The sequence below is a fragment of the Lineus longissimus genome, chromosome 2 (genome assembly GCF_910592395.1).
Source record: "Lineus longissimus chromosome 2, tnLinLong1.2, whole genome shotgun sequence".
Taxonomy (NCBI): Eukaryota; Metazoa; Nemertea; class Pilidiophora; order Heteronemertea; family Lineidae; genus Lineus; species Lineus longissimus.
This window is the reverse complement of record NC_088309.1, coordinates 19,226,335-19,250,648: the sequence shown is the minus strand read 5'-3', so window position 1 is coordinate 19,250,648 and position 24,314 is coordinate 19,226,335. Positions and strand designations below refer to the sequence as shown.

Sequence of the window (24,314 nt, the reverse complement as noted above, 5' to 3'; positions counted from 1 at the left end):
TTTATTTGATCAGTATAATTTTATTACTGAAAGCTGAAATGCATGCCCAAACCTGAGCCACAGACTACGGTACTTGATCACACAAGAAAATGTAGGAGACAACCTTGTCTTACTGACCAACTCTCTGTCCATACTGCAGGCCCCACCGTTGCAATATCAAACCAGCTGACAAGAGAATTTTTTCATAGGCCTCGATCTAAGCCAGCCCTGGTTGGGGTCATCTTCTGCTCAACCATGCCCATTCTCAAAGGAACAGGAAGTATATGCTGCCCTTTTCAAACTCCACAGCAGTTTACTTCTGTGGAGCATTTGCAATGAGGGAATTTAATAGAACACTTTATGGAATATTATGCTATGTCAAAAACCTTGGTATTATCTGCGTGTTGGTGTAAATAAGGTGGGGACATTTCAATCCAGGTTCTGAGCAGAAGTGAGGGCAGAAGTCTTCATTGATGGTATTCAAATACCCTCGACCACGCAGGATGCAGGACCAGTGTTGTACGTCGGTCATTTGGTGCAAAGGTTTATAATGCCAAATACAGATAGTCAGGGCAAGGTCTCCAACCGTTGACATCCAGGTCAGGAGGCAGATGCCAACCACTAGTTTACAATGATTGATGTCATGAGCCTAAAAGGGCAAGGTCTCGAATCTTTAAGGCAAGGAGGCTGATGCCTACATGTAACCCTAAGGTTATCACAATTGATGAGCCAAGAAATTCAAATCGACCTTTCTAATGCCAAATGAAAATAGTCAGGGTAAGGTCTCTAACCTTTGATGTCCCAGTCAGGAGGCTGATACCTGATCACACTCAGTCATGATGATGGATGAAATGAGCCAAGAAGTATAAATGGACATTTGACGCTGTAATAATTCAGGGGTATTAAAGAAATCATGGCATATTGTAATAAATAATGTACTTTATTGCACATACTGACAAATATTTACATTCATAGTATGTGGAAAATCACATTTGACATGAAAAAACCCAGCTGAGGTTCTTCCATCCAGATGATACATCACAACCTTGAAACATGATTTTACCAACTGTGAAGGTCTACATACTGTGTCGATATGTTCAAGCTGGTTGAACCGTGCCTGGCACACATGTGGGTCTATTACAGGCAAAACTGGCCTTTTTGTTCAGGCACCCCTAAACTGGCTCAATTAAGTCGACACAGTATTTTCCATCCACTATATATCCACCAGTGAAGAAGAACAAATGCTTTTAGAAAGACCAGAAACATTTCATGACACAGTCAATCCCCTATCATTCTTTGATCAACTCACAAAGACTGTCAATTGTGAAAAGTTCGTTTCCAAAACGTCCTGCTTTTTCTAGTCAAGTATTCAAAACTTTGCGGCCAAAAGAATGTTATGTAGAAAAGTCCTCAACAGCGCAAGCAGATGCTGACAAAGTCAGGCAATAGCACCAATATCCTTAGAATTTGATCCCATGATCAACGGCTCCTCATTTCCTCCAGTACTAAAATGAAAAGAAAAATATCATTAGACCTTGGTGACAGCCACTGAGGTACTTTGATCGTGCATATGATGTATGATTATGGTTGGCTGCATGGGCAACCTTGGGGAAGACACTTTCTGAGCTTCAAATGGAACCGCGCCTCCCCTCGTTTCCAAGATCACAGCTTCTGTGCTCTCTGGTTTGGGCTGGACTCGCACAAATTTCTGAATCTGCCAATGTATTGGCATATATTTTTGGTTGCACAGGCAAACCTGAGGTCCTGTATACTACCAAATAGGTCAGCGTTTGATTGACTTTGGGTCGAAAATTGGAAAACAACTACGGTCGTACGTCACAACAACCAACTGGCTAAAGACGTGGTGATTGGAAATGGTCAGACCTTCTTACCTGTGCAATTTTGTGCATCTGTTCCACCAATGCAGGCATCATGGCCGACACGCTGACATCAAGAAGACTCTGCATGAAGTGGACCGCTTCCTCGTCCGTGAGATCAAGACGGAACTTATCCTGTACCTTCTTCACCGTCTTGTCGGGCTCGAGGGCAATGTCGGGAACATTGGCGTCGACCATCAGGGAGAACAAGTTCAGGAAAAGGTTGGCGGATCTGAAAATTAGGAATGATAGTGATACCAAGCGACTCGTTCAGGACAAGTTTTTTGTCAATGGCGCAGGTCAATGGCTGTATTCGAGGCATCGATGTAACAACACACATTTTGTAATGAGTTGTGGGAAACTTCATCAGGATGTCAACAAACAAATATTTAGGTCAACCTTAGCATATGTCATTGCACCAGTCTACCAAGTGAATTGGTTTAGTTTGAAGTGCTATCCGGCAAAGTGTAAAAAGATGTAAAAGTTGGACCCATGCAAACAGCAGATATAGTAAAATATTTGTTATGAAACACGAACCTTCTCAAATGGAGAAAAGCAGTATAGCATAACTTCTTGAAATCATGGAAGTGTTCACTGTTTGTTCCTCCCATGGCGTCTACCATCTCTTTACTCAGCTTCATAGGGGGCGGCATCGGTTTGGGGTCCCGCCCAAGGATGTAGCCAAAGTCAACGTGAAACAGTTTACCTGAAATCAACAGTTTTAAGTTCAGTGTCAGCAGCACTCAATTAGAGGCAGTATTGATCTGGCCTATCACCCCATACATCCTTATGAGCACTGACAATGACCTTATCTAGTATATTTACCTGCTTTTGTCAGCAGAAGATTGTCTAAATGACGATCACCAACACCGAGAAGGTATGTCACCACACAGTATCCAGCTGAAATTTAAAGAATGAGGGAATAGATTAAGGGTAAGCTGACAAAGACAGCCCAATTTGTGGCCATCACATGGCTTAAGACATGACAAAATAGCCAACAGTCGAATACCAGATATCGAAAGCAGAAGAAGAGTAAATAGACTGAGGCAAGGCCAAATCAAAAACCCTCAGTTGGCACCTTGGGTTTGGTCCTGTGCCTTTGGTCTACCCAGACAGTCTTGGTTAGAAAACCAAGGACCTCTGACGTGGTAATAATTCCTAAAACTGCAAGTCCCCAGTCTGACGTGTATCACTGTTTTCAAACGAAGGTTAAAATGGTCAATTTACGTACCACAACTTTTGATGTAATTATCCATAACTTCTGGTGATATACCATACGGTCCATTTTCACTGGGGGAATGTTTACGGAAGAAGTTTTGTATTGAGCCTTCTGATGTCAGGACCTCTGCGATGGAGATTGAACTAATATACTGGACTAAGCCATCTTTACTGCTCGTGGCTAGCACCTTGTAGGGGGTCAACTTCAGGTCAAGGTTCTCACGGCGTAAGAGCTGGAAAAGAGACATGATATCAAAACCTTATATCTAACTATTCAAATTCTAATCTTTGGCTGAAGACAGAGTCACTGGGAAAATGAACCCAACTGACACCTAACCATAGTGGCACGTAAAGATGCTCAACCCAGCTTGGAGGTGGAATTCTCCCTGGAGAAGAACAACTCTAAGAGATAGTTTGCGAAATATGTGAAAATAAAACGACTGCAAAGATTTGGCGGATGACAGTAGTGGCTGTAACATAAACTGGGGAGACCAAATGAAGATAAAAGATGCTTACCTGATCCATGAGTGTGATGATCTGCAGGACAAGCTGGTCTTGTCGCATGTCATCGCCATGTTTGAATATTGCAATGTATTCAGTGTCGTCCACTGTTTTGAATGTGAGCCGGCAAGGCATCATGTTACTCTGGAAAACATCACAGTTTTAAAGGGGGCCAATGGGTAGGAGCTACATTGTAGAGGGTCAAATTAGTGGTCTTCAGATAACTAGTATGAGGCACATGTTTTCGTGAAGAGTCATGACTTTTAGTTCCTAGAATTCCTGCCATAACATCTGAAGAAACAAACATGGGGTTATCTCTGAATGAACTGCGGCCAACTGGTGATGTATCCAGCAGAGCTATGGGGCTCCTCGTGATTGGAATCTACTCACCTTAAAAAGAGTCGCTTGCTCTGGAATGATTGCTTTGATTTTGATAGTGGGGTCCAAGGGTAAGAGCAGGGGTTCAAAGCCGGCGAAGTTGTACTGCACTACCTCCTGGTCAGCTAAGAGGGCTTGTAGCTTCTCTATCTGTAAATGGGGATTAAACAAGAATGGGTGAAGGTAGGGTCTTCATCTCCTTTGTATCCACTCCTTAAAAAGTCGATCCTGCTGGTCAGATGTACTCAGTTGTCGTCTGCCTTGTTTCCGCTGTACAGTTTATCACGTGGTGTTCACCATTTGGCCCGAATTCTTGTCTGGGGACTTCGTGCAGACAGCACAGAAGTTATTGCCATTGCAGCCAATCCTTATCCGTAGTGAGTAAGGTAAACACTGACTCACTTTTTTCTTTCTATTGCCACTCTCCCTTGCGACCATCTTGACCAAGTTGATCAGTCTCTCCATGAACTTCTGCTGCCCTACGAACTGTGACCGTCTCAAACGGAAATCCTTACCGCCCTGAAAATGTGAGGAAGAGTTCTATTGCAATTAGCAAATAATACAGCAAACTCCTTTATTTTCGCAGTCCTAAATGTTTTTAAACTGAGCAGTAAAAGACAAAACGGACTCCACTGACCTTCATCAACGCGTGGCTAAACCTTCGCAGCACCGTGTTGTACATTTCGATCACCTTCTTATCTTTCGACTCCTGGTCATCACTCTCGACCAACACGTACCAGAAAAAGTAATTACATAGGACAGAATTCTGGCATGCTCGGTGGATCAGGAATGTGGCCAAGTCCATCTGAAAATAAGGCAATTTCTAGTTAAAAGTTTTAGAGATTTTTCTCTCCAAGTTTTCATGCTTTCAAAGTTAAGACTGACAGGCCCAAACAAAATGTCCAGTCCACAAGTCTTGGATAAACATTTTGACTAAAAGTAAACAGATTCACTTGCTAATTAAAAAAGCCTCAAATATCTTACGTTATTTCCATTTTGTGAGTCTGTACTCTGAAGACTGCTGTCTTTGCTCTGAAGACTGCTGTCCTTGCTGTCTGAGCCACTCTGGCTCATCACGTCTTCCTCGGTACTGGAAGAGCCTTTCGAATGGGATTGGCTGCTAGCGGGTGACCTAGAGAGGTAAAATAATGAATCAAACAGCTTTGAAAAATTAAACAAGACTTTTTGCGATTAAACGGTTCACATTGCGTTTCATTGCAAAACTATTCATTCAAGTTACGCAGACATAAAAAACATCCATGTAAAGCAGAGTAGGGCCTACAACCTCCTGCCAACCCAAACCTCACCATCTACCATTTCTTCATGCCTAAACTAAATTATTGATATGTGGCATTACCTGCTTTCTAATGACGATGAACTCGACGTCATGTTCTCATTCAAGAACGTCGCACCAAGCTGTGTTGGGCCCGGCTGTATGGAGTCCCTGCCAGCAGCCGCCTTGATTTCATCGAAGTTCTCGTATTTGAGGGCTTGCACAAGCTGGAGGAGGTACAGTAACAAATCCTGAAAAACAATGGGGTCTTTTTTAAACCAAACGAAGAAGTTCTGCCTAAGATACATGTAGCTCAACTTATTAAAACTGCTCTTCAGAATAGTTTAGATTAGTGTCTTTTCAAGTCTATCGTGTTGCCAGTGAGGTTCGAGAGAACACTCAGCTAATCAGATGGTATCATTTTTAACCTAGGTGGGGCAGCTCATCTTGACTTTCGTCTAGTTACAGTAACCCACGTCCCAGCATAGTTTATGCTATATTGCAGGGGTTGGTCATACAAAAAGAAATATTTGAACTGCAGAGTTTCAGTACCCTGGCCAGGATATTCGAAATCATATTGTACCTACCTCATCATTTGCCTGTTGTAGCCTTGCCACGGCATATTTCCTCACCGACGGGTCAGTGAAGGTGGGTGACAATAACTCGAGGGCATCATCCACGTCCATCGGGCTCCACTTCCTCAGTAAATCCAGACCCTGCTTGGCCTCCTGCAGCACGTTCCAGTTCACAGATTTGAGAAACTTTGTCAGGGCCTGAAATGGGATAGTGAATTCAGAGAATATGATGAATAGGATTTCAAATATTTATAGATAGAGACCAAGGTTATTAACATGATTTTTTGTCTGGACGTGCTTTCACAAAAAGACAGAAAGATATTCTAAGGATAATCTCACCTTTTTCTGATTTGAGAGATAAAATCTAAACTTCCAGACTAGATCCTGATCTTCTGATAACAAAGTCTTAGTTGGTGGATAATTGACAATAAGGTTGAGCTGGTCTCTGGTGGCAGCATTTGGCTTCAGGTCTCGATCGGCCGGACCACTTCGTAGGCTTCTGGCGAGTTTGTGATGTTTACTCTCGACAAGATTTTCCTGAATAAAAACAAAAGTTGGAGTTTAACACATTCTTTATAACATACATATACTGATATGCAGAACCTCTCTATTTTAAAAACATCAAAAAAGACATCCTTGGGGTTGATATCCATGATGAATACTTTTCCTGAGACTTAAATTGGTTTCCTTAAACTTTGAACGGAGACTACACAGGTAGGAGCCAGATTAAGTTACTTATAGGTATGTTTGCTATCTCACAGTGTGAAGGCATTACTCCCGCTAGTCCATTACAAGGATTATTTTTATCACTTAGATCGAACAAGTCCAATTTTCAAAACTGTACATACCAGTCACATAGAGACCACCTGTGGCACATGAAAATAAACTCTACACCTCATATTGCATAGAAGAAAAAATCCATTACAGATAGACGGTAATCCAAGCTATTGAATAGAGTGAACATACCATAGCTATCTCAGGGTCGGGGACTGTAACAATGTCATTGTAAGTCCGGATTTGGTAAACATCATCACCATCCTGAAATGTATACAAGAGAATGTAGTTGCATGTATTGGCATCTTTGTATGTCCCGATTTCATGACAGGCATTGCACTGGCTGTGAACACATGTCCTCGTGACATTCAGTCTGAATTTTTTTACATCCACACTCAAATTGTATGCAATAGAAAAGAAGCATTAAGTTTTGAAATAACCCAATCAAACCACAAAATTGACGCATCCATAAGGCCTGTTGTGGTTGGGTGCTAATAAGTCAAAATCACATGATTTATGAGTCAAGAACAAACTGAAAGATCAAGGCAATTATCTGAAACAAACTTGCTCGATGCCAGTTACATTTTCAGCCTGTTCACGACATAAAAAACTAACAAGAATTGAAACGGTAAATCCAATGCTTACTAAAACAAATGCATGCACCAAAATGCATGATCGGCGATTATACTGCAATTGAAGTAATAATCTAAATACCTGTCTGCCGACATACTGTTCTGCTTAAATAACTGAACAATTGTATCAATAAAGATACACTACTAAAACATTCTGTTTTAGCACCAAATTTTCCATTTTTAGGGCAATGATGTGCGAAAGACACAAATCACAAATTTAAATCAAATGCATGAATTGGCAGTTTGGGGAAAATAAGTGAGTTACACTAACTGACCTATACACATTCCCTGTCCTGTCATAGGTGTTTGTTAATTGCGATGCACTGTGCCTTTAAAGATGTATTTAGCAGACAACAGGTATATGCAGATTGTAAATGCCACATGGCACGGAAGAAACTCTTCAACCATATCATCATTAACTAAATGAGTCATGGGCATAGGCCCGGGCATGGGAATTCAGTCAGGCCAATAAAATTGAAATGATGTTTCACATTCATCAGCACACCGCAAACGAGGAATGTCCATCCCAGTGCTTGTGTACAAGGGGTCATTGTAGGTGCTTGTGACATTTGAGGACATTTGAGGAAATCAGGGGTTAATGATTGCTTCTCCGGCCCTGCACACAAACGGGCAGGAGAAGCGAACATTAACCTCTGATTTCCTCAGGATATTGACACTCCAGATAGTGGTGAAAAGAAATTTTAAAATTTATCTGCAGACACCCGATTTCTATCGCACATCGCAGTGACAAGAAATAGCTTTTCTGCAGTGTAATTTAGGACAGGACAAAGGATTAGAATATATTCGGCAAGGCCTAGTAAAAGCATCGTCAGCCTGCTTACCTTTTCAAAGTAAACCACAGCATATTCTGTTTCTCCTAGTATCACTTGTGGGAATTCAACCATCAAATACATAAAGTTCGAGTCTCGCTTGACTTTCTCATTGACCATCTCAATTTCCCGGAACGTCAGTCTGTCCAACCAATCAACTGTTGGCATATGTCCATTTCGATGTTTCTTTGTAAGCTGAAGAGAGAAAGATTTTAAATAAGTTGTATGAGTTGCTCTACGAAATGCGTCTTATGAGGAAAACACAGACAGGAAGAATAAGGCCAAGCAGGGTCTCCCCACTAGAGGGTAAATTGGGTACGTTTTACTTACCCTCAATGAAGAAAAAAAATTATATTTTTTTGCATTTTGACCTAGAAATGTGTTATATCAGATGATATTTAGACATTTAAACCTAGAAATGTGAATTCTTGTTGAGTTTGTTATGAAAATCAGCTGGAAAATGCATCTTAAGGTCTACCTTGAAAAAAATTGAAATCTTAAAAGACAACTTTTTGACCCCTCCCCCAAAACATACCCCCAAAACATACCCCAAAACGAATCCTGTTCGGAACCCTGCCAAGCTGGAGAAAAGTTAAATTTCCTACAACGAATCCAGGGTAGTGAATAAGGCAATTCATTGAGTTTTACCTTTGCTAAATTTGCCATCTGGTCCTTGTCTCTGTCTGCCTTTCCAGGGGTGGTGCTGGGTTGTGACGGATCAGCCTCAACATTTGGCCATACCCTCAAATCGTGCATTCCCTGTCGGAAGGTCCTAAAGAAATGGAAAATGATACTGCGGAATTCAATTTCCGAAATAGTTTAAAAAACAGCAGGTCACTGTCAATCAATATGATAATGAAACGTAAAGCAGAATTTCAAATGTTCAAGAAGACAAGGTCAATCAACAATCGACTGAACCACAGCACGTTAATACTCGATGCCATGTAAAATTACATGACTGACCATTCCAAGTTCAAAGTTCTAGGGTTAAACATTTTATAAATACTTTTGAGACTAGATCCATGAGCACAGGTGACAGTAAGTAGGCCCTTCTGGAACAAGTACCTAAAATTGGATGAGCACTATGCCTTGATATTGATTCAAAACAGGAATAAATGTGATTCCCCTTGCATTTATACATATCTTTCCTGTGATGCACATTTCAATTTTATTGAACACGTCTCATAAGAGGACTTCGACAATCAAGTAAATGTTTCAGCTGAAGAGTTGTCTCAACTCAAAATGTTCTCTTATTCAAGGAAGCATATGGACCTTGTTAGTAAGAAGCGACACAAAATATATCCCTAGTGCATCTACTGAGGTACTAGGTTAAACAAACTCACCACTAACTTGTTTGTGAGTGATAGCACAGCAATTTTTAAGATGAAATCTTTACCCAGGTCACAATGTGTACCTACCCATACTTTCCAAAGACTTGAATAGTTGTCCCTCCGACCGGTGTTGCATCTCTAGTTCCATAAACGTCCCAGACTGTCAGGGAAAGTTGGGCATTCCTTGGCAAATCACTGTACTTTATTGGCAGTGTTAACCACTCGTTCCAGCTGAGGAAAGAAATTGACTCGTCAGTGGTTTAGCACAGAAACTAAGGTTGTACAATAGTCCAAGTACAATTATAGCCTCTGTGTGAGCCAGCTGAGGAAAGAAATTGACTCGTCAGTGGTTTAGCACAGAAACTAAGGTTGTACAATAGTCCAAGTACAATTATAGCCTCTGTGTGAATTAATGCATACTACCAGATGTTTTCTACACTGAAGTGGCTATAATTGTACCACTTGCTTTAACTGCACCACTTTACCTTACCTGGTGACAGTCAATGCATCATTTGGTTAACAGACTTAACCAGGGAGGTTTGGGTTAATTCAGTCTTGACACAAAGGCTGAACATGCCGCCATTTGGCATCTTAACGAAGCAACACTTATAGCTCAAGAGGACACGCCAAATCAACTCTCCAAATAAGGTCAACTTCGGCATGGCCTTGCTCATTATGATTGAGTGTATTTCAGAATGATACAAAGGCCTGCTGTTGGCAAGTGCCTTCTTATCATGTTCAGGAATATTTGCCTCAAGAACATGTACAACACCTTGTATGGAAAAAAGACAGACTCTCATGTAAGTTTTAGAAAACTTACTTCCATCTGGTACTAAATGCTTTGTAAGAGGTCCTGACTGGTAGAGCCAACGGCTTGTGGTCTTCAAACACTTGACAAGTGACATAGAGGTCTGCACATCCTTCTTGGTAGATGCCAGAGTACTTCAACATGGGATCATTTATCAGCTCCTTGTATTTCGGGCGCTCTCTCATTCCTTCAAGCGTACCACTTTAAAAAAGAATTATAGTTGATAGGCCACTGAAAAACTCTATATCAAGATCTGTGTGGTTGGAGGGTGGGGGTTCTGCCCGAGGTGCTTATCACTAATCAGGATGGGGCCTTTTTCTAAACATAATAACTGGCTGGAAAGATCAGGAGCACGTTCTGAATGAGTGGTAGGCATTCACACCCGCCTGCTTTGGTCTGACATGCCTATCCCACGATAAATAATTCCTGAGGCCAGCTCCACAGGTACCTGTGACGAGAATCGGTGATTGCAGCAACACGACATTGACAATATATTTATAAAACCCATCCCATCAATTACCGTTCGCTTTTACCTGCAGACGTCAGATCTTCTTGCTATATATTGTTAGTCGTTCTATGATGTCTTAGGCCTAGGTCATAATTGCACTCCCAGGATGCAGCGATTTTAAATTGCTTGCTCGTGCAGAGCTTTAATGTATATTAAAACCTCCCTGATTGCTGGGATTCATCCTGAATATATACATGACAAGCACTGTACTGATTGGTGGTGAAGTCTATACAAAAATGAAACACTGTACTTACTCTGTACATAATGTACACTGTACATTTTGTACACAAGTCTCATCAGAAAATGTCAAATTTTGAGCAGAACAAAAACTGGCAAACAGGCCATACTTACATTTTGATTTCCACATTAACATCCAGATCACTACTATAGACATAGTAGAACCTAGCTGCAGACGTCTCAACTGCCATATCGAAGCCAGCGTACGAGAAAAGTGGTGATAATTCAACTCAAAACAAGGAAATCATAACCATTTAGAGCAAGTCTCGCGCAATGTCCTCTAAACTTGACGTGCGCGCGACTTAGCCAAAAATTTCGATTTTCTCCACAAAATATGAATTTTGAACAACTTGACGTGCAGTAAAAACACGGCGAATGAGTTCTAGACATTGACGGCATTCCCAAGAACCGATTGCATTTGAAATTGGTAGTTGTTACGACTTGATGAGACGATTATTTGATATGTAATGCAGATTCAACACACTTTACCAGCAGGGGGACCATCTCAGAAGTTGGAGTGACTGTCTTTGGTTGGAGTTTTTGAGCAATAAACTCTAATTTTCTATAACAGAGAGGCAAAGATTTTAAGATTAAGTAAAGGTTGTGGGACCCAGGTGCGGCGAGTGTCATTAACTACTACTTCATATCATATATCGTCACTGAATTCTGGTCATAGTCCATAGAATGAGATGAGATGGCATCGTCCTTTCGAAGTTGTCCCTGGCCTATCCCTATCCCTGTTGACATTTTCTGATGAGACATGTGTACAAAGTTGTCCCTGAAGATTTTCTTTTACTTTGGAACTCTCCTAGAGATGGAGGAAGTTCTCCACATCATCGCCACATCGTCGTAACGTCATCCGTATTATTGCCAGAAGGTTATTGGAAATTAACGTTGTGACGTATATGGTAATGAGACGCATGATGTGACAATATAATGTCTTCTGAAAAAAAGTAGGCGCACAGGCCTTTATGTTATATGAGAGATAGATGATCTTGAGACCCAACCACATATGAAATGACTAGGCCTAATGAAAATACACATGATGTGACGATATTATGTCTTTAGAAAAAAAGTAGGCGCCCAGTCGGCCCAACCGCATATGAAATGACTAGGCCTACTGAAAATAAGTGAGATTTTTTTTGTCTGCTTTTTTGGGACAAAAGCATCCATGTCTTCATTAGGCCTACCCTGCTGTTAGACCGTGATGGTCTGCTGGTGTTAATTGTGACTGGTTTATGAGGTTTGAAAATCGTATATTTTATCTCTTTTTCAGATTAATTGCCACAATGTCTATTGTGACAATTCAAGTTGGACAGTGTGGCAACCAGATCGGTGGCCAGCTCTTCAACACTGTGATGGAGGATGCCCATACCTCTTACCCAAATGTTTCCAAGAATATCCAAAGAGACTACATGCAAGATACCTTGGAGACATTCTTTGACGTTTCACCGACAAAGTCCGGTAATTATTCTCATCGATATTTACCGTGAAATATGCCTCAATCTGCTGTATAGTGGAACTTCTCTTAGCGGACACCTCTCTATTACGGACACTATTTTTGGTTCCAAATTGGTTGTTTTCAATTAATTTGATCTCTTTCACTCTATAATCAGGACACCTCTCTTCAGGACAGAGCTTGTCAGTCCCGAGGGTGTCCACAATTGAAATTGATTGAAACAAACATAACGTTTTTTTTCAGAAGATGACGAGGTTCCTAAGGCTAGAGCGGTGATGGTTGACATGGAGCCCAAGGTCATTTCACAGACAATGCAGGATGCCAAGAAGTCAGGCAAATGGACCTATGACCCGAAGCAGTCGTTCTGCCAAAAAAGGGGCTCGGGCAACAACTGGGCCAACGGATTCTGTGGGCATGGGCCTAAAGCCCGAGACAGCGTCATGAACTTAGTGCGAAGAGAAGTTGAAAAGTGTGACCATTTTGGTGGGTTTTTGAACCTGATGAGTTTGGCTGGCGGCACCGGCTCTGGCGTTGGTGCGTACGTGACGCAGTGTCTGAGGGACGAATATCCTAATTCGTTCATCATGAATCAAGTCGTCTGGCCCTATAACACCGGTGAAGTGATCGTACAGAACTACAACGCTGTCTTGACTTTGTCGCATTTGTACCAGTCCTCTGATGCCATTCTCGTCATGGAGAACGATGGAATTCAAAAGATCTGCTCGCAACTCATGAACATTAAGAAGATCTCGTTTCGAGATATGAACCGAGTCATATCACATCAGCTGGCAAGTGTCCTCCAGCCAGTTCAGCTATATGGTGGAGGGAGACAATTATCAAACAGACTAGGTTCGTAGTTAGTTTCCTGATCATTTGTAAATAATAGGTGGTAGGGGACTTTGTGGATAGCTTGCTGGTCTTGAACAGGTGATAAGAAGTTACCAGGCTTTATGATATCAAGGCAGACACCTTGCTGTAATATTTGTCTTTTTGATTTCATCTCCAATGTCAAGTGTTCAGAGACGCGTATTAGACTTTCGAGTTATCTCTCTTCCTCGTTTTTGCAGGTCGCCTCCTAGAACACCTGGTCCCCCACCCAGAGTATAAGCTGCTCACTCTGAGAAACATTCCCCAGATGTCTGAGGCTTCGATAGCATACACCGTGTTCCAATGGCACGGCATGCTAAAACATTTGCGTCAGATGCTAATTGCAAATGCAGCCATGGAGGAAGGTTCGTAGGTCTTGCAGAGTTATGATAAAAACTGAATGATTTTGAGACTGAATGACATCAACCCCTTTCAAAATCTTTGGATCCAGCATAGGCCTCTTACATTAACTGAGGTTTTTATGAAATTACTAAGCAACAAGAAGTTGTAATTACAATAGAACAGATGGTTCTTTGTCCAATAGAGCTATCCTTTAAGCTTACAGAAATGATTACGGGAAACATATTTCAGGATATTGCCTTGTTTCCCAGTGTCTCAGATTCTGATTGTGCCATTCCAAAAATGGCTCTGTCACAAAGGTTATGACTAATTTGTAACCTGCTGTTGATTATTATTAGACAAAGTCAAGATTTTCTGGGCCCATATTGCTCTGTGTTAGATATTACACCATCTAAGTTTAGAGTAACCACAGATAAAAACTTGCTCACTGATTCCTTTCATGATGATCTTTCTCTCTTCAGGTATCGATTGGCACGTGCGGGTGAACTCCGCTGGTGGACTTGCTGCTCATCACAATAAATCTGTGAGCAACCTCTTGGTTCTACGGGGCAAGGATATCAATACCACCAACATTGCACCATTCAGGGAGGAGAAACTCTACACGTCTTGGGTACCAAAAGACTCGTGCCTGGCTGTCTGGCAACACGATCATCCCTTCCATAATTACGAGAAGTCAGCGGCTTTACTTAGTAATAGCCAGAGCCCTGTGGTGGCGTTAGATGGCATTGTTGGCAAGGCGTGGCAAATGTTCGCATCGAGAGCGTACGTGCATCAGTATTTGAAACATGGATTGGCGGAAGAGGACTTTGTGGATAGCTTTGCTGGTCTTGAACAGGTGATAAGAAGTTACCAGGCTTTATGATAAGGTGGACACCTTGCTGTCACCGCAGCATGAGCTAGAGTGAGTGGATACGTTGTCGACTCTGCTGGATGGAGTTTTATAGATATTACATGAACTGATGCAAAGTTTCATCAAAAGAATTACTGTTGTCACTGCCTTAAAAACGGAGGTGCAGGTCCTCTGGAATTTTTTAAGACTCCTGCATTCACACCTGTAAATTTGTTTGGTATGAGGATGTTACCTTAAATGTACTCTAAGAAATGATGTGGAGTTTATGTTATAGTTATTGCATAATAAAAGTGTATAGCAATTGAACTACTTATTTTAGTGTATATTTGTTGAAAGAAGTTTGAATGGCATTAAGTGGCATATTTTGGAATGGTACATAGAGGCATATTTTTGAATTTTTAAGTAATATACAGTACTTTTAGATGTTGATGTACCCTGTGTATACTGGTATACTGTGTCAACACAATTAAGCCAGTCGTAGGGTGTCTGTACAAAGGCCTATTTTACATGTAACACTAGGCCTATGTGTAACAGATACGGCTCAAAAGGAATGATATGTTTAGCATGGACACAGTATATACAAAGCTGTTCATGGTTCAGTGAACCTGAGTACTCATATTGACCTCATTAGTCTGGGTGGCAGCACTGTATAAACATTTAAACTTGGACACCTGGTTACCCGACAACAAACCATGCACATGTATAACTGGTATAACTGTGGCTTTTATTATCCCACTCTGTGTTATTGAATCGCTAAGTGAGCTTAACATAGATCGTTGGGCCTATTCACATTCGGTCACCTTTTGAGTTATTGCTTGATTTGTATTCATATTGAGATGGGCTGTGGGGGGAGCACTCTACCGACCAGCCTAGACGCTAGGCCTTTTGCAGGCCTGGACGGCTCTCAGCAGGATAAGACGTCTAATAATGAAAGAAAGGAAGATCTCAATGATAATAATGAGATTGTTGTTGTGCAGAATAGGAGTCCTGATCTCAAACCGGAGATTCATATCGAAGACTTGAGCTCGGATGTGACACATAAGAAAATGCCAGAGAATTTCCACCCCAATGTTGTAGTAAGTATTAATTCTGCATATATAACATAATCTGCTTATTCTAAGAGGCATTTATAACATATCAAAGGGTATTTATTTGTAAAATTATAAAATTTTCCAACTTGTCACCAGCAAAACTGGACGAGGCAATGAGGTGACAGCTAGTTAGACCGTGAGACTTTGTTTTTGATAGTCTTACTACAGTGGATTCTACAGTAGAACCTCTCTATTAAGGATACCCTCAGGACTGACAATTGGTAACCTAGGAAGGTGCCGGATTAGAGAGGTCAGTTTGAATGGAATAACTAATTTAGGACCAATATTAGTGTCCTTGAAAGAGAGGGTGTCCTGAATAGAAGAATGTTCCTCTGAGGGACGTTCCACTCTAATGACAGTTGTTATAAATAGAAGTCTAGACAACATCTCTTTTGTAAACAAACTATTCTCTGGTTTCACCTACATGTAGGTTTTTCCTGTGTGATCTTGTTGGTTTGTGATAGAACTAGCTCTGCCTGGCTTAACCTGGCTTTGCATATCTTTTTATTGAGCAAAAAAATCTTGGTTTAGATAGTGTAAAGTACAGTACTGGAATAACTGTACAGATAGGCAATTACATTTATATTCCACATGCTTTGGGCATAGCCAATATTTGCACCATGTCAACTAGCGATATGTTTAATTATTCAGAAGTAAATAGTATATATAATATGAATTTGTTTCTTCGTGGTGGTTACATTTGACTAGGTGGAGGCCCGACGCACATATTTTCAGATCAATAATTAGTGAGAGAATTATTTTTTGCTTGTCGTATTAAAGGAGAAATGTCTCAAATAATGCCGGGCCGGGGGTCAAATTAGACGTCTTTAGGAGCTGATATATACATGTACAGTTAGAGGATGCTCTTTGTGTTTGATTCAGCAAAAAAATATCCCTTGTCCAAGGCTAAGTAATTTCAATGAGGTACCCCTATCGGTGACTCCATGTAACTTAACCTCACCTACCTGCCACCTGTATATAGACTCCCTTTAACCTCTATTGTTTTGTTCAACTGTAAGTTTTTGTGGACTTAGATATTTGTAACAGTGTACGAGATTCTTGTGAAGAAACAAAAGGCAATGGGTGACCCGCGAATTTACAGTTATGTCAGTCTGGTGGATATGTTATGAAAAATGTAAGGGTCACATTAGGTGTTAGGCAATTTCTGTTTATTTCTTGTTTTTCATGCCTTAAGATATTGTTAGCAGGTTAGCTATGCAGTTATGAGAATGCCATGGGTTTCATCGTTTTGCTTGGTCAAAAAATTGATTCATATGGGCATAAGAAGACCATCTTGACCTACAAGACTTTGATACCCCTCGTAACATTTTGTTCTAAATGCCCTTCTTGACAATTTTTTCAGAGTCCTGCTGTGGCAGATAAGATCCGTGCTTCCCTAGTCCAGGGCGAGCTATACTGCGATCCAGACTTCCCAGCTGATGACGTCATTCTCTCGGGCACGATTGAGGACAAAGACCAGTATGGCGACATCTTGTGGAAACGACCACAGGTATATAGTGGACTTGATGATGCTTTTCTCTATTTCCTAAGCTAATATGGCTTCAGGATTCAAGAATGAGGGAAAAAACTGAAATGAAAACAATTTGGCTCTGAATTTGATAAGATGTCAAGAATGACCAAGATCTATGGGTGGAAATTTTACCCCTTAATTCTATTCTTTTTCGGCAGTTTTCCTCTTCGAGGCGAAATCAAAGTTGCCTATCAAGTTCCAACCCGAAGAAAAAGTATGATCAACTGTGACAAACTTAGAACTTTGCCATTTCAAATAACTTTTTTCAGGAAATGGTTGATGCACCAAGCCTCTTGGTTGGAGGAGCAGGAAGAAACGATGTCAAACAAGGCATTCTGGGTGATTGCTGGTTCCTGTCGTCGTGTGCTGTCGTATCGCAACAAGTCCAGTTCATGAATAGGGTAGGTGACACTTTGAGGGACATTTCATACATAGCATGAAGCAAAGATTAACAAAGATTAACAATGTCCTACCTCAAGTTTGGCGCTGATGTCATGACAACTTCACTGACGTAAGCACGTATCAAAGATGATGTCATTGATAGATGCGCAAACCAAGGGCGATGTTGCCAAGGATCAATGTTTGAGATTCTGACATTGATGACGTTATGAATAGTAGCTTCGTGTGGATTGAAAAAGTCGAGTCATTGATGCAAATCTTTTGAAAGCTTCACAAACTCCAATCTTTCATATTTCAGATCATTCCACCCAACCAGCCGCTGTACGGTCCCGACTACCAGGGTCTTGTGGAGTTCCGATTCTGGCAGTATGGAGAGTGGGTCACAGTTGTGATAGATGATCGTCTGCCTACCCAAGATGGAAGGCTGATATTCGCAAGATGTGTTGATCCGAATGAATTTTGGATTTCCTTATTGGAAAAGGCTTATGCAAAGTAAGAGCCTGTTTTTTCTCAACCGAACCTGAACAATTTCAGTTCATGTTTGAAGAAAAGATGATTATAACAAGTAACAACATTGATGTAGTTCTTAACTTCTAACTGGAATACAGTTTTGACAATTTTTTACTTTTCAGACTCCATTATACATACGAAGCACTAGGTGGAGGTCAGACCATGGACGCCTTAGTTGACCTGACGGGCGGCCTAGCGGAGAGATACGAAATGACATCGGTCGACTACAACATGTACAGACAAATACAACGCGCATTTAAAAACGGAGGCTTTATCGCCTGTTCGAAGAAGGGAAACTGGAAGACTGCCAATCAGGCTGATCCTAATGGACTTGTAGCAGGACACGCTTATTCTATCACTGATATAAAGAGGGTAAGGAAAAGAGTTTAGAGGTGACTGAATCACTAGGCCAGTAAAGCAAATTGGAACCTAACCATTGTTGCATGTAGAAGCAACTGATCCCTTGTTTTGAAAGTTCAAACATTTGATCCCTTCCTTTTCAGATCCGCCATAAAAAGGGAGAAGAGCGGTTAGTTAGGATAAGGAATCCATGGGGCGATGCAACAGAATGGAAAGGATCTTGGAGTGATGCGTAAGTTTGAGAAAACTGTGAGGTGGTGAGATCACATACTGGAGTATATTACTAAGAAGGTTGCGTCAAACAAACCAGTATTCTTATAATGGGCTATATGGGCAGGAGCTAGGGGTCAAGTAAGTGGTCTCCTCTGACTGAGAGTCGTACGTACGATGCTGACAGTTTCTAATCAGTGAGTTCTCCGCTCGTCTAAACTTAAATTTGTTTTTTTTAGAGATTCTAATTGGAATTGGGTCGACCAAGATACGAAGGCTGCCTTACAGGTTGAGAGAAAGTCAGACGGCGAGTTCTGGATGAGTTATAAGGATTTCTGTAAACATTTCTCAGAAGTGACGATCTGTACTGTCGGCCCTGACTTTGACGGGGATGGAGTGGCTGATAATGTTGGTGAGTTGGTGTCATGGATGTTTTGTTTATCTTGTTTTTATTCCGCATCACGTGTGATCTCTCTTTATTAGTTTTCTTAATCGAAGGTCAATCTAGCCTTATAACGTATTCCTGGGAACAAGATTTGGGGACATAGTAGACAAACTCAGATACTGATATCTGTTCGTGTTGTTTTGCGAAAGGGCCTATGTATTGGTTGATACTGTTTTACTAGATATTTTTTGTCTTCCAGGGTGTGTGAAAACGTCCCCAGGAAAATGGATCTGTGGGTTATCAGCAGGGGGATGCAGAAATGATGTTGATTCATTTGCGACGAATCCCCAATACCTTTTGCATTTGACAAAAGCAGGTATGTTATTACATACAATACATACAAATAGCATTTATATAGCGCAAAATCCAATTAGAAAAATTGCTCAGCTGCGCTTAACAAAAACACTGTTCAAATAGTTTGGTTTTTAATCTTCTTTTGAACTCGCTGACGGTGGAGCTGTTGCGGGTGTTAGTGTCCAGCGAGTTCCATAATTTGCTGGCATAAACTGTAAAGCTTCTGCCACCAAATGTCTCAAGGCGATACCTGGGAGCCACCAACAACTCTTGGTTATCCGATCTCAGGGATCGCCCTGGGACATACGATGGCAGGATGTCCGAGATATATGATGGAGCCATGTTGTTTTTGGCTTTGAACACCATGAGTAAAACCTTGAAATCGCTACGATATGGTATCGGAAGCCAGTGGAGAGTTCTCAAAACGGGTGTTATGTGCTCACGTAGTGGAGTCCTTGTAATTATTCTTGCTGCACGGCTCTGCACTAGTTGTAATTTGTGCAGGAGTTGCTCATTAACCCCAGCTAACAGACTATTTCCGTAGTCCAAACGAGACATCACCAGTGAGTGCACTAGCTCTTTCGTTGCTGCAGTTGTAAGGAGCTTGCGAGCGCGACCAATATTGCGCAAGTGGTAAGTTGCAGATTTGACGATGTAGTTTATGTGTGATGCCATAGAAAGAGTTTGATCAAAATACACTCCGAGGTTCCGCACAGGGCCACTGGACGGAGTGACCTCCGCCAGCGACTACAAGTGATTTAACGTTCAGTGAATCGATTACTCTCTGTGAGCCAAAGAGTTCGATCTCTGTTTTAGAAGGATTTCCTTTGAGCTTGTTAACAGTAAGCCAGTCATGAATATCAACGAGACAGATCTCGAGGTCGATGATCCTTGAAGCGGCCTGAGTGACAGGAAGTGCTACATACAACTGATTGTCATCCGCGTATCCGTGCCTAGGGGTGCCAAAACCATCGATAAGGGGACCAAGTGGCAGGATGTAGACCAGGAAAAGGATGGGGCCTAATACTGACCCCTGTGGTACGCCATAATTGAGTGTTTGAGGCGCTGATCTCTTTCCGCTGATACACACATGTTGCGTCCTCCCCGCCAGATATGAACGAAACCACTTTAGCGGGATACCGTCGATACCAAGGAGATTTTGTAGACGCGAGAGGAGAACTTCGTGGTCGACCGTGTCGAACGCAGCACTGAGATCTTGTAACATTAATACAGCTGCACCATGTTTATCAACCATGTTGCGAATATCGTTCTGGACCCTCAGTAATGCCGATTCAGTACTATGCTTAGCCTTGTAGGCTGATTGGAAGGCATCGTGAAGGTTGTGAGTGTCCATGTACGTATTCAACCGGGCTGCAATAACACGTTCAAGTACCTTCGACAAAAAGGATAAGTTGCTAACTGGTCGATAGTTTTGTAAGATTTCAGGATCGAGTGACGGCTTTTTTAGTAGGGGTGACACTAGAGCAATTTTCATCTGCTCGGGCACGTCACCACTTTTCATCGAAGAATTGACAATGGCCCTTATCACCTCTACAACCTCGGGGAGCGTTGCTTTAATCATCCAGGTAGGAAGTAGATCCAACGGGCATGATTTCGTGGGCGATTTCTTCATAACACTCAGAACATTCAAGCTATCTGTAGCTGTTGCATGGGGGTTTGCATCCATAGCAGGTTACATAATGCCCCTGTGTGACATGTTAATTTATTTCCCCAGAATAGACACTTGGGTACCAAAAAACTCAGATTTACATTACCGGTACAGTACTCAAACTAGATGCTTGAGGCGGTAGGCTCTATGGTAGGGAGAGGGCAGAACATCACCTTTCGTCCGAAATCTGCATGGAAAACACACTTTCAGACATGTCTTTGTCAGTTAGCCCCCTCCCCCACTAAATGCAGTCATGGTCCTTATTTTTACGAACACAATTTCTTTTCAGACAAGTTCGACGTGAGGACTGACGATCCAGAGATGGAGGGCAAGTGTAATGTTGTAATAGCATTGATGCAGGATCACAGGGAGTCCAGGCAGAAGATGGAATATCTACAGATTGGATTCGTTCTATATCAGGTACTTGAAAGCAGACAACACAAATGGGCCTGATTTGATCATTATTTATGTTGTATCTATGTTACAGTCCCAGTCACAATTGACATGCCCTTAGATTGGCCTAAGCTGCGCACAGCCTATGCTCAGGTGTTGTGTGCAGCTTACACACTAATTGTGTGCATATCACTAAAAAAGGTTTTGCGTAAGTTATGCAAATCATACAGCAATCATACTGTGTGTAGGGTGCACATAAGTTGCATGCAGCTTACATAAAGGTTATGTAGACTGTATCTTTTCATATTTGAAATCATGAATTTGACTTTTCCTTCATTTCCAGACAGAAGACCCAAGTCAGCGCCTACCGCCACGTCACTTCCGATATAATTACGATTCGGGAAAATCAGGAGTTTACATCAACTACAGAGAAGTTAGCAATCGATTTGACCTTGATCCTGGTTATTACGTCATCATCCCGTCGACATTTGGTGCACAAGAAACGGGATCATTCATCCTTCGAGTCTTTGGTCAGGAAAACTTTGATTTGAGGTAGGTTCAAGATTGAGGACAGTGACTGGTGAGTCAGTTCAATAACTGACCAAGTGTCTGATCTTAATCTTGTTTATTCAAGGCAGGCCTTCCAACTTACTGCGCAACCAGCCCTGGATTGTGCCTGAGAAAAAGTGGATTTCAAGAAGAGTCGCCAAAATGTTAGCTGATCTCAAATTAAAATTGAACGAATCATTATGATAACCATCTTTGAATGTATTCTTTTTTTCTCCAGTCCTATATGAAGACACTTTGAGCGCTCAACAACTGCATTTGGATCCAAGTAGACTCTCTACACCACCTAGTCACACAAGCCCATTCTAAGGTGCTCGACCAGTGCTCAAGACTAATATCATGTTTACATGGTTCATCTCTCTCACCAAAACCGTGTTTGATATAATTATAGTATTAGCGAACAGACTCTAGGGGAACCAATGGGCTATGTCAGGAGGAAATAACGTAATTCCCCCCTGGTCATGTATAAACCCCACCAGGACAGTCTGATGTGGTCACATCAAACAAAACCTTGTCGGGATCTTGTGATATATAGATATAACAACAAGGGACTACACATACTTTGCATTCAGCTGCAGGTTTGTTTTTTCTTTGGGCCGTCCATAAAGTATGTATGCACCAAGGAGGGAGAGGGGGGAGGTGCCAGAGCGTGCCAGTCTTGTCCTATTTAGGGATATATCTTTACATTTCCTTGGTAGGCTGCTTTTGCACATGAACACCATCTTTTTTTTATACATTTTGTATGAATCTGTGATAATGTAGATCAGAGTTTCTTATCTGTGTAAAGTGGAACCTCCCTTAGCAGACGCCCTTCTGTTGAGGCCAGTACTTTGTAGTCCTGAGCTTGTCGTTATTAGAGAGGTTCTACTTTACTTTTGACCAAGTTATGTTAAACTAAAATGTGTTTTCCATGATTTTACTATTAAACATATTTGTATATCTGGTGGTCATTCCTTAGGCTGACTCAATCAAGCAAGTCACATTGAGGTTGTGAAAATGTTCATGATTCTCTAAAACCCAATGCCATCTTCCATGTCCTTAACGTGTGTCCTATGTGTTTCTTATTTCAGTCGTTCAGGATTGAAATGGTCAACAATAAAAAGAAGATAAATTGTATCAAAAAGTGTGTTCCTTCATTCTTTATTGAAATGTTTTTGTTATGGATTAGTATTTGACCCCTTTATTGGTACGTATGCAATGTCCCTTATACATATACATTGTCATGTGTCGTCTGCTTGTCATTTTAAGTAACGTTTTTTAAAAACTGTAGCAAGACTAGCAGAGTAATATTCAACAACATGTCTGCAGTTTGGCTGTCAGAGTGGCACAGTGGTAACACCAGCGCCTGTCACCCTTGAGGTCCCGGGTTCGATTCCCGGTCGGTCCTGGTACACTCATCTGATGGAGAGGGCGACTATCCTTGACAGCGACAAAGTTCTCGCTGTGGTCACCGGTTTCCTCCCAATATTGTATATAGAGCTATGAATGTCCTTGTTGACACTCAGCTTTCAACTCAATTTTTTGTATGCAGTTCGGGACAAATGATTACTTGGTTGACAACAACTATGAAGGAAGAGAGGGGCAACTCCAGTTCAAAACCCACCATGGGGAAATAGCACCCATAAAATCTGTGATCTACGAATGGACTAGCATTGAACAGCATACTCGAGCACCAATTCTTTGAACCACAAGTAAACTCAGTGTCTGAATAATCCCTTTTGTGAACATTGGTGTCTGAAGTCGGGATATTTATATACTCCATAGTTCATACTCTTCACCGCAGGGGGCCTCCATTATTAGAAAAAATCTGTAAGGCAACAATTTTACTTGAGACGACAGGTGGCATTGTGTCCGTAGTCCAATAAGAGCACTCAGTTAAACCAGGATGAATTCCGTTCTTGTCAAATAATTATCAATGTCGCGGATAGTAAATCGAGCATGAAGTGATTGAATACCTCTGACCGTTAGTTGAACTATCACCAATAAATAGCAAGAACGATATTTTCCCCAACCAAATGCCACTATGATACATAAAGGGACCATTCTTGTCACTCTCTTCTGGTTGTGACTTTGTCCTCAAAAGACTTATGGGTCAACATGGGATCTCTTTCCGTGCAAGGCACAGCAATGATGAGGACTATTCTATGTCTTTCCATTACAACAATAATCAATGTGCCAAGGTAGACCTATTGATGAAGGGACTGGAAGAAGTATGGTACATTTCCACTGCCCACGAAAATGCACTTCTGATCGGGTTAGGGAGAGGGACGAAACACTTTGATAGAGCATTGATTTTTCCTTGAGAATCTTCCTATCATATGATAAGCTGTGTTGGATCCAATGAACTTTTTGATGGGTTTCCTGCAGACAAACTTAACTGGTTTTGTC

At 41.5% G+C, this 24,314-nt stretch overlaps 3 protein-coding genes across 3 annotated transcripts; 2 read left to right on the top strand and 1 right to left on the bottom strand.

The window, feature by feature from the left end:
• Nucleotides 1–898: 898 nt before the first annotated feature.
• Nucleotides 899–11,248, bottom strand: LOC135482730 (phosphatidylinositol 3-kinase catalytic subunit type 3-like). The gene is made up of 19 exons (XM_064763047.1): nt 11,036–11,248; nt 10,189–10,377; nt 9,456–9,599; nt 8,686–8,809; nt 8,050–8,232; nt 6,768–6,839; nt 6,141–6,338; nt 5,814–5,999; nt 5,311–5,477; nt 4,938–5,085; nt 4,591–4,758; nt 4,356–4,472; nt 3,966–4,103; nt 3,591–3,719; nt 3,088–3,307; nt 2,682–2,756; nt 2,394–2,562; nt 1,872–2,088; nt 899–1,484 (listed from the first exon to the last, which is right to left on the bottom strand). The coding sequence occupies exons 1-19, from the start codon at nt 11,110–11,112 to the stop codon at nt 1,470–1,472; spliced, it is 2,736 nt and encodes a 911-aa protein (XP_064619117.1). The 5' UTR covers nt 11,113–11,248; the 3' UTR covers nt 899–1,469.
• Nucleotides 11,249–11,255: 7 nt separating this feature from the next.
• Nucleotides 11,256–14,880, top strand: LOC135482732 (tubulin delta chain-like). Its single transcript, XM_064763048.1, has 5 exons — nt 11,256–11,348; nt 12,198–12,385; nt 12,624–13,229; nt 13,448–13,612; nt 14,069–14,880. The coding sequence occupies exons 2-5, from the start codon at nt 12,211–12,213 to the stop codon at nt 14,467–14,469; spliced, it is 1,347 nt and encodes a 448-aa protein (XP_064619118.1). The 5' UTR covers nt 11,256–11,348; nt 12,198–12,210; the 3' UTR covers nt 14,470–14,880.
• A 413-nt stretch (nt 14,881–15,293) lies between these two features.
• On the top strand, nt 15,294–23,026 carry LOC135482987 (calpain-A-like). Its single transcript, XM_064763473.1, has 11 exons — nt 15,294–15,533; nt 16,912–17,058; nt 17,349–17,480; nt 17,777–17,970; nt 18,111–18,360; nt 18,492–18,580; nt 18,798–18,970; nt 19,203–19,319; nt 21,256–21,386; nt 21,703–21,911; nt 22,147–23,026. Exons 1-11 carry the CDS (start codon nt 15,294–15,296, stop codon nt 22,154–22,156), a joined length of 1,692 nt encoding a protein of 563 aa, XP_064619543.1. The 3' UTR covers nt 22,157–23,026.
• Nucleotides 23,027–24,314: the final 1,288 nt, after the last annotated feature.